At 38.0% G+C, this 12,674-nt stretch overlaps 1 protein-coding gene across 2 annotated transcripts in view; it reads right to left on the bottom strand.

Moving 5' to 3' along the window:
* slit3 (slit homolog 3 (Drosophila)) overlaps window positions 1-12,674 on the bottom strand; it is a 220,699-nt gene that overhangs the window by 80,102 nt on the left and 127,923 nt on the right. For both annotated transcript variants that reach the window (XM_077578263.1, XM_077578264.1), the window contains 4 exons: window positions 9,777-9,848; window positions 6,943-7,106; window positions 4,385-4,529; window positions 795-866 (listed from right to left, as the gene is read on the bottom strand). In XM_077578263.1, coding sequence (XP_077434389.1) covers window positions 795-866; window positions 4,385-4,529; window positions 6,943-7,106; window positions 9,777-9,848 — 453 coding nt within the window. The remainder of the gene's footprint in view (window positions 1-794; window positions 867-4,384; window positions 4,530-6,942; window positions 7,107-9,776; window positions 9,849-12,674) is intronic.

Genomic DNA, 12,674 nt, shown 5'->3' with positions numbered 1-12,674 from the left:
CTGTGGGAATATATTAGTAAATTGTGGACACAGATTAGTAAACTGTGGAAAGAGATTACGAAACTGTGGGTACAGATTACGAAACTGTGGGTACAGATTAGTAAACTGTGGGAACAGATTACGAAACTGTGGGAACAGATTATGAAACTGTGGGAACAGATTAGTAAACTGTGGAAAGAGATTACGAAACTGTGGGTACAGATTAGTAAACTGTGGGAACAGATTACGAAACTGTGGGTACAGATTAGTAAACTGTGGGAACAGATTACAAAACTGTGGGTACAGATTAGTAAACTGTGGGAACAGATTACAAAACTGTGGGTACAGATTAGTAAACTGTGGGAACAGATTATGAAACTGTGGGTACAGATTAGCAAACTGTGGGAACAGATGATTAAACTGTGGTTACAGGTTAGCAAAATAAAAATAAAAATCACACCCTGGCACCAGAGGGGCTTCAGTTCTGCTTCAATATTTGTTGTTTTGCTTTTTTTTTTTTTTTTTAATAAACATAGAATGGAATCAATTGCGTTCTAAGAAAAATAAATTGCAATAGTGCGGAAACAAATTTAGGATATTTAAAAGTATTTTAAGTCATCCAAACAGATTTGAACGCAAATATTGAAGTTGGCAAACCATTGGAATTTAAATTCAAATTTGGTCGCTTAAATTGGCTAAAGTTTCGTTTGCATGTTTACATGACAATTTGTGGTCTGTTATAGATCGACGTAATCCATAAAAATGTGAAGAAGACTTTCAACACAGATTTCCCAATCCAGTATGGAGAGACTTACATCCTCTTGAGCTTCTTGTCGGAGGAAAAAGCGCCAGGCGGGACACTTTTGATCAAGTTCTGCTCCAATCGACTGGAAAGACAACGAGAGAGACAACAATACATCTCGGTGAGGTTTTTTGCAGATGACAAAGAATATATTCCTGTGAGTACTGCCACACTGTTTGTCTAATGACATCTGGTACATAAATCAGGGGTGTCCAAACTTTTTCCTTTGAGGACCACATACAGAATAATCAAAGGATGCCAGGGACACTTTGACATTGTCGGACTTTATTAACCGAATAAATCATTCAATTACGTACTATAGTTATTTTAGTGGATTTTTAGTTATTTAAAAAAAAAAAATCTTGATTTTGGGTTGGCCCACGCCCCTGTATCCCACTAGAATAGATGCGCCCCAGCCCTGAGCAAATCTCAGTATCAATAGCAATAAAATGACCATTTTTAAAGCAGTGTTATCTGAGTTCAACATTAATGTGGTATGTTCAGCAATCACAGAACATGGAGGAAAACATTTTTGCTTCTGCAACTGAAATATCTAACTCCAATAAATAAATCACAAAGAGAAACATTTCTGTTTCAGTTTGAAATAGTTTCTTTGCAGGCTGTGTCAAAAGTTATTTGTATATGCTGTGGACCACTAGAAAATGGACGGTGGGCCGCAAATGGCCCCCGAGCCGTAGTTTGGACATCCCTGACATAAATTGTACCAAAAGTAGGAGATAGTTCTGTTTTTATTTGCAATGTTTTACGACTTATGTAGGTTGTCAGTACTAGGGCTGGGTATCGATTCTAATTTCCTCAATCGATTCCATTTTGATTCACAAGAGTTCAGTTGGATTCGATTTTTTTTTTTATTCGATTCGATGTTTGCCGATATGAGCCCTGCGATTGGCCGTCAACCAATCCAGGTGTGGACTCCCATCTCGTGGCAAAACCAGCTGGGATAGGCGCCAGCCACCCCAGTGAGGAAAAAGATCCAAACCCGGCAAGCAGACCATCATGTAGTTTGCGGGTGGCGCGCCTCCACGCTAATGATGCTCAAGTTGACTAAACATTTCGCACGCTACTTTCTCAAGCCAAGGTCCAAATAGGAACGTACTACTTTTTTTTTGCTCCCTCTCTCTCTTTGCAAGACTGGCAGCATTATGGCACGGCTTCGTTTGGAAAAATACATTGTGGTCCAGTCGCATCCAGCTCATGTATTCTTAATGGCTTCTCGTTTGGAGGACATGAAGTGGGGGGCTGGGGGGGGGGGGACCCGAGGAGCCAAGGCCAGGACCAGGGTCAGCCGTCACCATGATGGATGGGATGTTACCAGACCCGCTTATCCTCCGACCTACCGGTACTCTTGAACCCGCACTGTGTTCTGCTCTTGACCTCTGCGCCTTTCGCATCCATCCATCCATGCCGACATGTTTGCATTTACGCTCCAAGGTAAAGAACAGATGTAGTGCCTCGTTGTTTCATTTGACAAGAAAAACATCAACGACTAAATTGCTCAGGCTTTTATATACGCGGCTGTCTCTCATGTATATATTCATGCATGCAACAGCAGACATGCGACCCAAGGCACATCTACTTATCAAGGTGAAAAAAAAACAAACGTCGGCTCATGTATAGCGTCATGGTGACATGGCGAACTTTAAAATAAAAGCGGAAATAAACAACTAAAGTCTACACACCCCTGTAGAAATGCTAGGTTTTTGTGATGTTAAAAAGAAAAACATCAAGACAAGTCATTTCGTATTTTTTCACAATTAACTCATTTGCTCCCAAAAACGTATAAAAACGTTTTATTTTAAATATTGCCATGGTCGCCAAAACGTATTTAAGTTTTTTACTACTTACAGAAGGCTTTGAAGCAGCCTCTGAACTAAAAAGGTTGCTTAACGCAATGGCAATTATTACAAAAAAATGCCAGCAGGTGGCAGCAGAGTATACGAGATCAGCCAGGGTCATGTTGCAAAAAGCTCCTTTCCCCACAGTTTTAAACAGTTAGGGGAAAAATGATGAAACTTAGCTATATTCTAATGCTAATTGCTGCAAAACGGAAACAGCTAGACATATACTTCTTTTTTTTTCCTGATGAAAGAAGAGACTCTAATCTTTCTTTTTGTATATATATTTTTTTTATAGCAATAGAACACAATATTCTGTAGGCCTTGCAAAATCAAAGTCAGAATCCAGTAACACAGCCGGGAGCGAAGGGGGTTGCTTCAGTGAAAATGACTGCGAGTGAATGAGTTAATATTGTATTTGCGGAATCTGAATGAAGCAGCAAAATCCACCCTGTCTCACCCCTCTCAGGGTGCGCCATTTTGCTACAAATGACATCACAGTTCGCTTCGGGGTAACAATCAATCACGGCTCAGCTGTTTTCTGAGTTTGGTCAGCCGAGACGAAATACGCCCGAGTTAGTGCCATGCTATTTTTTTTTTTTTTTTAATCGACAGCAAGTGGCAAAATGGCCGCCCCCGTGTCCAGGTATTGGGCTCGAATTTATGGTTTCAAAAAACAAACCAAAAAAAACGAGGGGGCTCCAGAATTTGCGTGTCTTGCTCCTCCCATTCTTTACATATCTCCACTTTTAACAAAGTAGCGTAGGAATCACTGTCAACCTGTGACAAATAATTCCTACAAGGGCGTCGGCATTATTAAAGGAAGTGCAGATATTGATAAGGCCAACGTACAAGTGCGAGTTATTAGCTCGACAAGGTTGAGACAAAGACACTTGGAGGCTCCAACACAATCGGACGCATTACGAGGAAGTCACTTTACAAGCGCAATGAAAAAATCTATAAGGCTGAGGTGACCATTAGACGATGATTGAAACACGGAGGACATTTGACTTGCTTGTGCGCACGCACACACGCACACACACACACACACACACGCATTTGGCAGGGATCCCTACTGCCAGCATGCAGAAATTTGACATTGAGCCAACTGAAAGATACACCAAAATGCAGAGTAGACATTTGGTATACCGGACACAACTTTGGGTACGAGAGGTTTCCAAATGGGGGAAATGGAAATGATTTGACATTATTTATGAAGTTTAAATGAGAAATTTTGAAAAATATCTCTGTGATTGAATGGTAATTTGCATAAATGGAAGTTTTTTTTCAAGGCTATTTAAGTCTACAGTTTTAAATCAAACCTACAATTTTGCAAACAATTTTTTCCGATTTTTACCAATCCACATAATTCCTGTGAATTTGTGACAAAGCTATAAATTCCCATTAATTTCTTTTTCCTTTTTTTTTTTTTTATATTGCTTGTTTGGAAAAGTTTTTTTTTTTTGGGGTTCCATATTGTAACTTTAGGTTTTGCCAGGCTGGCTTAGGCGTTAAAAATATCTCATTGCCTGAAGATGCTATCATAAGGCATCATAGCAAACCATGTTATAACGTTAGTCATAAAAATCATCCTAAAAAAAAAAAAAAAAAAGACTTTCACTTCAACTTAATAAAAGTTATTTTGTGCCTTGAATACAGTTCAAATGGAGTTGAAGACACCTCCCAGCAGATTTGGAAGCAAACTATTAGCTAAATGTCCAGTGAAGTGAAGGAAGAGAAGCCTTACATCTCCACGATGCCCTCCGGGAGGTTGGCGGGAATTTCGCTCAGGCTTTTGCGGCGACAGTCCACAATGTTGTTGTTGCACGTGCAGCTTGGCGGGCACACCGCCACCAGGGGCGTACACGTCCTCGACTCCGCGTGGGCGGGGCCTGGGGGACGCATAGATGCAATCGGAATAAGGGAAAGAAACAACGTGAAAGGAGGGAAATGGTAAGAAGTAAAGCGGCTCATGAAATCCCAATGTTTTTCTCTCATTTGGTTCAATTTACATACAAACATGCATGTGCGTTAAGAGATGAAAACAATAAGCAGTAAAGCTATGGCAAGATCCAGCATACTGGCCAATAAAAACACTCTTGTGATGTTTTACTCACATTTGGCCCAATTTGGATACAAATGTAAACCAAAGCATTAAAGCATGGAAATGAGAAGAAGTAAAGCAGTTGTTAGATACAGTGCATTGACCAATTAAAATGCAAAAACTTTCTCTCATGAGGCTCGAATTTGTATCCAAACATATTCACACATTAATAAATCGAAATGAAAACAAGTAAAATAGTTGCAAAATATAACACTCTGACCAATAAAATGCAAATCCGATGTTTTTGACTGTTTTTTACAATCACATTAAGGGATGAAAACAATAAGAAGTAAAGCAGTTTGCAAGATGTAGGACAACAACCAGTAAAATAAAGCTACTGTAATGTGATGTTTTACTTGCTTGCCCCAATTTGGATACAAATGTAAAAAAAAATAAGATGTAAATCATTTCTAAGATATGGCTCATTGACCAATAAAAATGCAAATATTAAATGCCATTCTGATGGGTTTTTTTTTTACTCCTATGTGGCCCAATTTGCATACATTAAGGAATCGAAATGATAATAAGTAAAGCAGTTGCCTCATAATTGGATAATAAAACGTAATTACAAGTTGTGGCCCCCATAAATGTCATGTGCATTAAGGGATGGAAAATGATTGCAGTTGCAAGATCTAGCACACCGACCATTAAAAAAGCTTTTGTGATGTTTTAGCCACGTTTGGGTCAATTTGGAGACAAATAAAATGTATCAAAGGTATGGAAATGATAAGAAGTAAAGTAGCCGCAAGGTGGAGTGCGCTGCGGCTGACCAATTAAATGTAAACACATGATGCCATGCCAATGTTTTTACAAATATATGCAATCACATTAAGGAATCAAAATGATAAGCAGTAAAGCAGTAGCAAGATGTAACACTCTCACCAATAAAATGCAATGATGATGCTTTTCCAATTTGAATACAAACATAACATTTGTAGTGTCAGTGAAAAGCAAAGCATGACAAATTAACTGAAGATGACGAAATAAAAGCTCATCTACAAGCACAGTTCATATGATTTCAAAGGTGGAAAAATAGACGAAAAAACAACAACATGCTAATGCAACGGCAAGACAGCGAGTGCGGGGAGTCCTGATCGGGGCCTTGTAGGCAAAAGCGATGAGGCTAAAGGCTAATAAAGAGAAAGGCGCCTGACAGTCTATTAGCAGCGAGCTGAATCAGACGCCTTAAAAGAGCGATAAGAAAAAGCCGCCTTTCTTCTGCCAGCCTTTTGGCTGAACGCACTCTTTTCTCTCCGCTGCCACATTAGCATAGACACCTTAATGCTGAGCTGTCCGAGCTGCGCACGATAACACGACTTGTAATAAGGAGACAAGGATGGTGTGCATGTACTATTCAAGTCAGAGTTCAACTCAGTCCAGCGTCACGCATTTAGGAGTATTTTTACCTCACTATGCAGAAGTATTGGGCCACGACTAGATTTATAGTATTTGCAGGAACACTTACAAGGTGTAGTCAACAGCGAGCATTTGTTTTTGTTTTGACATTTTTTTTCACATTTATGAAAAATTATTTGTTGTTTGTTTTTTTGTTTTTTTTATTTTAATTTTTTGCTGTTTGTTGGACCCCCCCCACCCCCCAACATTTTTTGTTTGCTATTGCAATATTTTTCTCTAAAGAAAAATATCACAATGAAGTAGATTTTTTTTTATTTTATTCAGTTTTTTTGGGTAGTATTTTTTTGGGAATTTTTTGTTTTGTTCTTCTGTATATTTTTATTTTATTTTTTGCTGTTTGTTGGATACCCCCATCCTCCCATTTTCAGAATTTTTTTTGTTTGGCTTTGGAGTATTTTTTTTTTTTTTTAAAGAAAAATATCAGAACAAGGTAGAAAAAAAATCAGGCCGTTGGATTTTTTATTTAGTTTTTAGATTTTTCTTGGAGTATTTTTTTCTGATGAAAAGTATTAGAACCAGAAAGAAAACAAATCTGGAAAAAAATAAGTTATTTGAAAAATTGGAAATACATTTTCCAAAACAGAAAATGAAATGCTTCCGTACAATATAAAATCCCCCCCCCCCACCCCACACAATTAAAAAAATAAAATAAAATATTGGCCTATATGTATATATAGTCCACTGTGCAACAGATTAAAAAAAAAAAAACTTTTGTACGCAGGTGTTCCTAATGTTATGGCTGCCGTGATGAGATCTCACACACACACGCACACAAGCAAACTCACCACTGCAGACGAAATCCTTCTTCTGTACGTCGGGAACATTCAGGCCCCTCATGTGGGCGGGGGCCATGCACTGAGTGAAGGGCGCCAGGCCTCGCCTCGCTCGCAGCCAATCAGAGAGCCAGGACAGGTGACAGTCGCAGTGAAGGTTGTTGGAGTGGAGACGCCTGCAGATGAAGTAGAAGAAAATAAATAAAAATTTATTTTTATTTATTTATCAAATATAAATATTGGTAACCTCACATAAATGAGACGGTAAGAAAAATCAAGCCGCTGTATGATTTTCCAACTAATGTTCATATGAGCCAATCACGTGCCTGCGGTCTAAGTGGCACTTAGGCCACTAAATCCTGCCCAAAACGAGCTCCCGGCCAGCTAATGTTCTGTGTTGGGTGCATTAAGGGATTTTTTCTCCCCACAAAGCTGAGAGACTCCGCGGGCGGACACCTTAAGAGTCACGAGGGGGAAGGACGGGGTGCGCAAAAATGGCAGGATGTCTTGTCAGCGTAATACATGCCGGCCGGGATATCTGGCCTTTCACAAGCCGGGCCTCCCTTTGTAATAAAGGCGAGGACAAATCCTGTTATGGAACAGAGATGGGCTCATTGATGCTAGCAGCGGGGGGTGTCGCTTTTAATACCGCGCTCACATTATAAATCCAGTTTATAGTCAAACCCCCGCCAGCAGATAGCCGCGTCTCGGCCCACCCCCGGCTCCAGCCTTAATTACTGACAAGTAGGATTAAAACACGGGGCACAATGCGCTGTGTGTGTGTGTGTGTACTGTGTGATATCTACTGGATTTGTGGGAACTTGATTGGCTTTATCAAAGTCAATGTTTGTGGGAACGAAGGTCTTAATGTGTGTGTGTGACACGTTATCATTTTTGGCTATTTGGTGTGTCCTCGAGCCACAAGGGCACATTTTTTTTATTCATTACTGTTAAATACAGATTTAGCGAATGTTGTTAATTTGAATTATAAAACGAGATGTCAAGAGGTGGCTGCAGAACGATAAAAATGTGACTGAAAGCCACAATAAGCAACAGCTTTGCCTTAACGCAGCAGCTTCAATTATTTTTTGTTGCACCACCAGGAAGAAAAAAACATTTCCCGCACACACACTCCAACTCGCCACCGCGACTATAAATAGCGTATAAAATAGTTCTAAGTGCACATTTCGTTGCACACTCTGACAATGAGAGCGCCGCTGCCACCTACTGTAGTGGATGTGCAATGACACTTTTTCATTCGGTGCGTAGTGACGTCGAATGGCGGAATTAATTAAAGAAGCGAATATTAATTCCATTTTAGATGGAAAACCAAAGAAACGCTACGTTTTATCAAGAATTCCAAAAGCAAACTCATACGACGTCGTCGCATGGCGCAGTCGCTTCCTGGACTTCTTCTTTTAAATGACTGCTGGATCACATCTCTTACTGGTGTATAGCGCCACCTACAGCGGCGGAGTCCCCTCTCAATATTCGCAAAAGAAGAACAGATGGAAACGGGCAAAAGCATTTTCAGTAACTTTGCTTAAAAAATTCGAAACAATTGGATGGAAACCAGACTCATGAGAGCGCCACTGCCACCTACTGTAATGGATGTGCAATTACACTTTTTCATATATTTTTTTTTACATTGATGTGAACCAGTCAACTTAACAACATATTGGACCAGCCAGGTACACGATTAGCGCCAATGCTACATTCTTCTCCGACAAAGTAATACATGACAGCCAAAACTCCTTGGCGGAGGTCATAATTAGACAAGATGATGGACCGGAGTACCGCCATGCACGGCGATGGTTAAGGAAGCAGTTGAGGCGGGAGGCAGTCAGTCACGCCGTCCGTCCATCTGTCGGCTTTGACAGACAACAGAAGCGGCCTTCTGATGAAAAGATATTGGATATTGGTGAGTCGCCGCTCAATCTGCCGCCAACTTGTAGCCGCGCCGCAGCCCGAAATCCAATTTTGTGCGGCTGATTTGGAGCGGTGGGACAAGCGCGCGCGCGCGCACGCACGCACAAGAGCATTTTGTGATTGGCCGGGAGATGGGAGCTGCCATTCAAATTTGAGCAGCGGAATGGTCATGAAGCAGAAGTGGATTTTGGGAATCTGTGGGTTCTGCTACAATCAATATTGGAAGAAAAAAAAAAAATCTAATCCTTACTTCACCCATACTTTATACAAAGTTCTACTCATGGTTGCTGACATTGAAAAAATTATACAAGTAAATATAGTTGATCAATTGTTAAATCATCTCCACTCATCAAGATCTTAGCTTGCATTAAGATATAAGAAAAATGGAGAAGAGCAATGGACCTAAACATCTACCCTGTGGCACTCCACAATCTATTGATTGAACTATGACGAATTGGCAAAAAAAATAATATATATATTTTTTTAATGATGCTAATAGCTAACGAGCACAATGTATGGGTTTTAAATTATATTTATATCATCAAGATCTTAGCTTGCATTGAGATATAAGTGCAATTTAAGAAAAATGGAGAAGAGCAATGGACCTAAACACTAAACATCTACCCTGTGGCACTCCACAATCTATTGATTGAACTATGACAAATTGGCAAAAAAAAAATATATATATTTTTTTTAATGATGCTAATAGCTAACGAGCACAATGTATGCTATTACAATCATCAGTCTTTCAAATTACATTGAATGACGGTTGCAAAACGTCCTAACAAACTTCCATGTCAGAACTTAAATGAGCAACTCAAAATGTTTGCGCGTCATCGCCACGGTTTCCACTCCTCGCACATGCACCTGACACGTGTGCGTGCGTGCGTGCGTGCGTGCGTGTGCGTTGTACTCACAGCGTCCGCAGCTTGGGCATGTGGTTGAAGCTGGACAGCGGGATGAGGGTGATGTTGTTGTTGTTGAGAGTGCTGCACACAGAGAGAGCGAGAGAGCCAGAGAGCGTGAGAGAGGAAAAACAGATTCATTAGCCCAGTTCCAGGAAGCGTGCGCTGATGCACATCACAATAAATGTCATTACAAGCCCAACCCCAGCATAACATACAAATAATCCTGACAGCAAAGTGCCGCCGTCTTCCAAAGCGCCAAATTCAACACGCACGTTATAATCTCGCGTGTGATTTTCATTTGCTTTGAAAACATCGCTAATTTATTGCATAAATTGTGCAAAAAAAGTCCAACGGCGAACCTCAAGCAAACAACGCAAAGTATTAGGCAACGGCACACCATAAAAAAAAAGCAAAACCGATATTGGAATCGTACATTTGTAGGGTGAAAAAATTTAACATGACTTTCATCTTGAAAATGGATTATTTTCTAATCTAAACTTTTTTTTCTGAAAAAAAAAACCCCTACTTTTTTTCTTGTAACATTACAACTTTAATTGTGAAAAAATATATGACTTATTTAGAAAATATATAACTTCTCATCATAGTTTAGAAATATATCTGGATTTACTCAAAAATATAAAACTGTTTCTTGCCAAGATATATGAATTTTGAAAATGTAAGACTTATCTATAACATATAAAAAAAAAATTCTAGAACATACACAACTTTATTCTTGTAATATTACAACTTTTAGCATAAATATATATATATATATATATATAAATATAAATTAATCATAAAAATACAACTTTTGGCCTTGAAAACATTCTTTTTTTAAATATATTTTTCTTGGTTTAAAAAAATCTAGAAAAATATCAAATGTTGAAAAAAAAAGTCTTGAAAATATACATTCTTGTACTATTCCAACTTTTAGCATATACATTAAAACTTTAATCATAAAAACACAACTTTTGGTTTTGAAAACATTTTTTTCTTCAAATTATACTCTCTTTTTTTTAAAATCCACACCTTTTTTGAAAAAACTTTTTTCTTGATTTTTTTCCTAGAAAAACATCCAATCTTGAAAATTATTTTTTTTCTTGAAAATATACAATTATTGATCATTATTATTATTATTATTATCATTATTTTTATTAATATTATTATTAATTAATTAATTAATTTCTTTATTTATTATATTATTAAAAAACACTTTTTCTCGCCAAAATATAAATCTTTAACGTGAAAGATTGTTTTATCTATAAAATACACAATTTATATTCTGGAAAATATGCAACTTTATTCTCAAAATATGATGACATTTCGGAAAAACGCAGGATATTTTATTTAGGAAATAATCAACTCATTTTGTGGAACGCATACAATTTTATTCTTGTCACCGAGATCAGGATGAGATGTTGACAAAACAACTGTTTTGGAACATTTATCTTTTTGGTTAGTTGAATCTTATCGGCATGATTTTGTAAGTAGATCAAAAGTGATAAAGATAAAATGCTTTTAGCTGGAGTCTCTATTTCGGCGCACTACGCGAGCTGACTGACAGCAAAATATAAACTCGAGAAATATATGTGCAATTCTCTTGGAATGATGACAGACAGATATATTCCCCGCGTTTTGACTTGATTCTTTCTCGTAAGGCCAGCATGTCGCTATAAAATGCAAAGTGGACCGTCATCGGCCGCCAAACGCGCACCCACAAACACGAACGCCATTGATTTTCATGCCTGGAAATAAAGTTCGACAACAAGAGAACGAAAGTGGAGGAAGCGATGCAAAGACATAAAACGGATCCATCAAAGCAACTCAGTGGGGACCAAGAGGATTTTTTTTTTATTTTTTTTGGTCTTTTTCAAGGCACTGAAAGCTCATAAGACGGCCTTTTTACAACACAACACTCCACGGGACCAACAAATGCATCTAAAAAGCACCTCGTGTATACGTGCTTGGGAAAATCACACCGCAGTGGACACAAATATATCATATAACGGTCATCACAACATGACGTTCTTTGCATAGTTAAAACAAAAGTCGACAGTTAATACCAGCTCTAGTATATTATGCAAAAAAATATATATTGAAAGCCAGTATGATAATTGGGCAAAATAAGAATAGTATAGTAACAATGTAATAAATGTGTTATAACCAATGAGTTTCAACAGTCATTAACTCTTTGACTGCCAGACGTTTTCAGAAAAGGGATGCCGTGGGTGCCAGCCGATTTAAGCATTTTTGAGTGATCTTTCAAGGTCCACAGAAAATTATGTGTTTGGACTATGGAAACACACATACTACCAAATGAAAGATTGGACTCTCATCTTTCATCAGAAAAAAAAGTTTGTTTCTACCTTATTCCGTTTTTCAGTAATCAACAATAGAAAATGGTTAGTTTCACCTCTGTTTTGAAAAAAAAACGTATTTTAACGTCTTTTGCACTCCTCCATAGGATTTTACTAAACGTTATTTAACGTTTTTGGCAGTCAAAGAGTTAATCACGAATTTTATATCTGTTCTAAATGTACAATACATTTTTTCTAGGTTTTCATACTCTTGTTAACAAAAGTGGAAAAAAATGTGAAACTAATAGAAATAGTTCAAATGAATTTTTGACGTCTATAGCCGTCAATGGCAGTGAATGAGTTAAGTAATAAATGTGTTATAACATGTTTATAGTGAAATAATTGTGTTGAAATAGATATTAGGGGTTGCCACAATATATTTTTTAAAATCACGTGTCTACATTATTTTTATAACATGGTTTTGATATTAAATGTTTTTTTTTTTTTACATGGTCATTGTGTAACAAGTGTCACGGTCATCGGGTAATTAGTGGTATTGTACGACCTAGTGTAGTAAATGCATATGGTAGTCAAGCTAATAAATAATAAG

This window comes from Vanacampus margaritifer, chromosome 10, assembly GCF_051991255.1.
Source record: "Vanacampus margaritifer isolate UIUO_Vmar chromosome 10, RoL_Vmar_1.0, whole genome shotgun sequence".
NCBI classification, from domain to species: Eukaryota; Metazoa; Chordata; class Actinopteri; order Syngnathiformes; family Syngnathidae; genus Vanacampus; species Vanacampus margaritifer.
The sequence above is the reverse complement of the archived record's forward strand: the minus strand, read 5'-3'. Positions and strand labels throughout refer to the sequence as shown.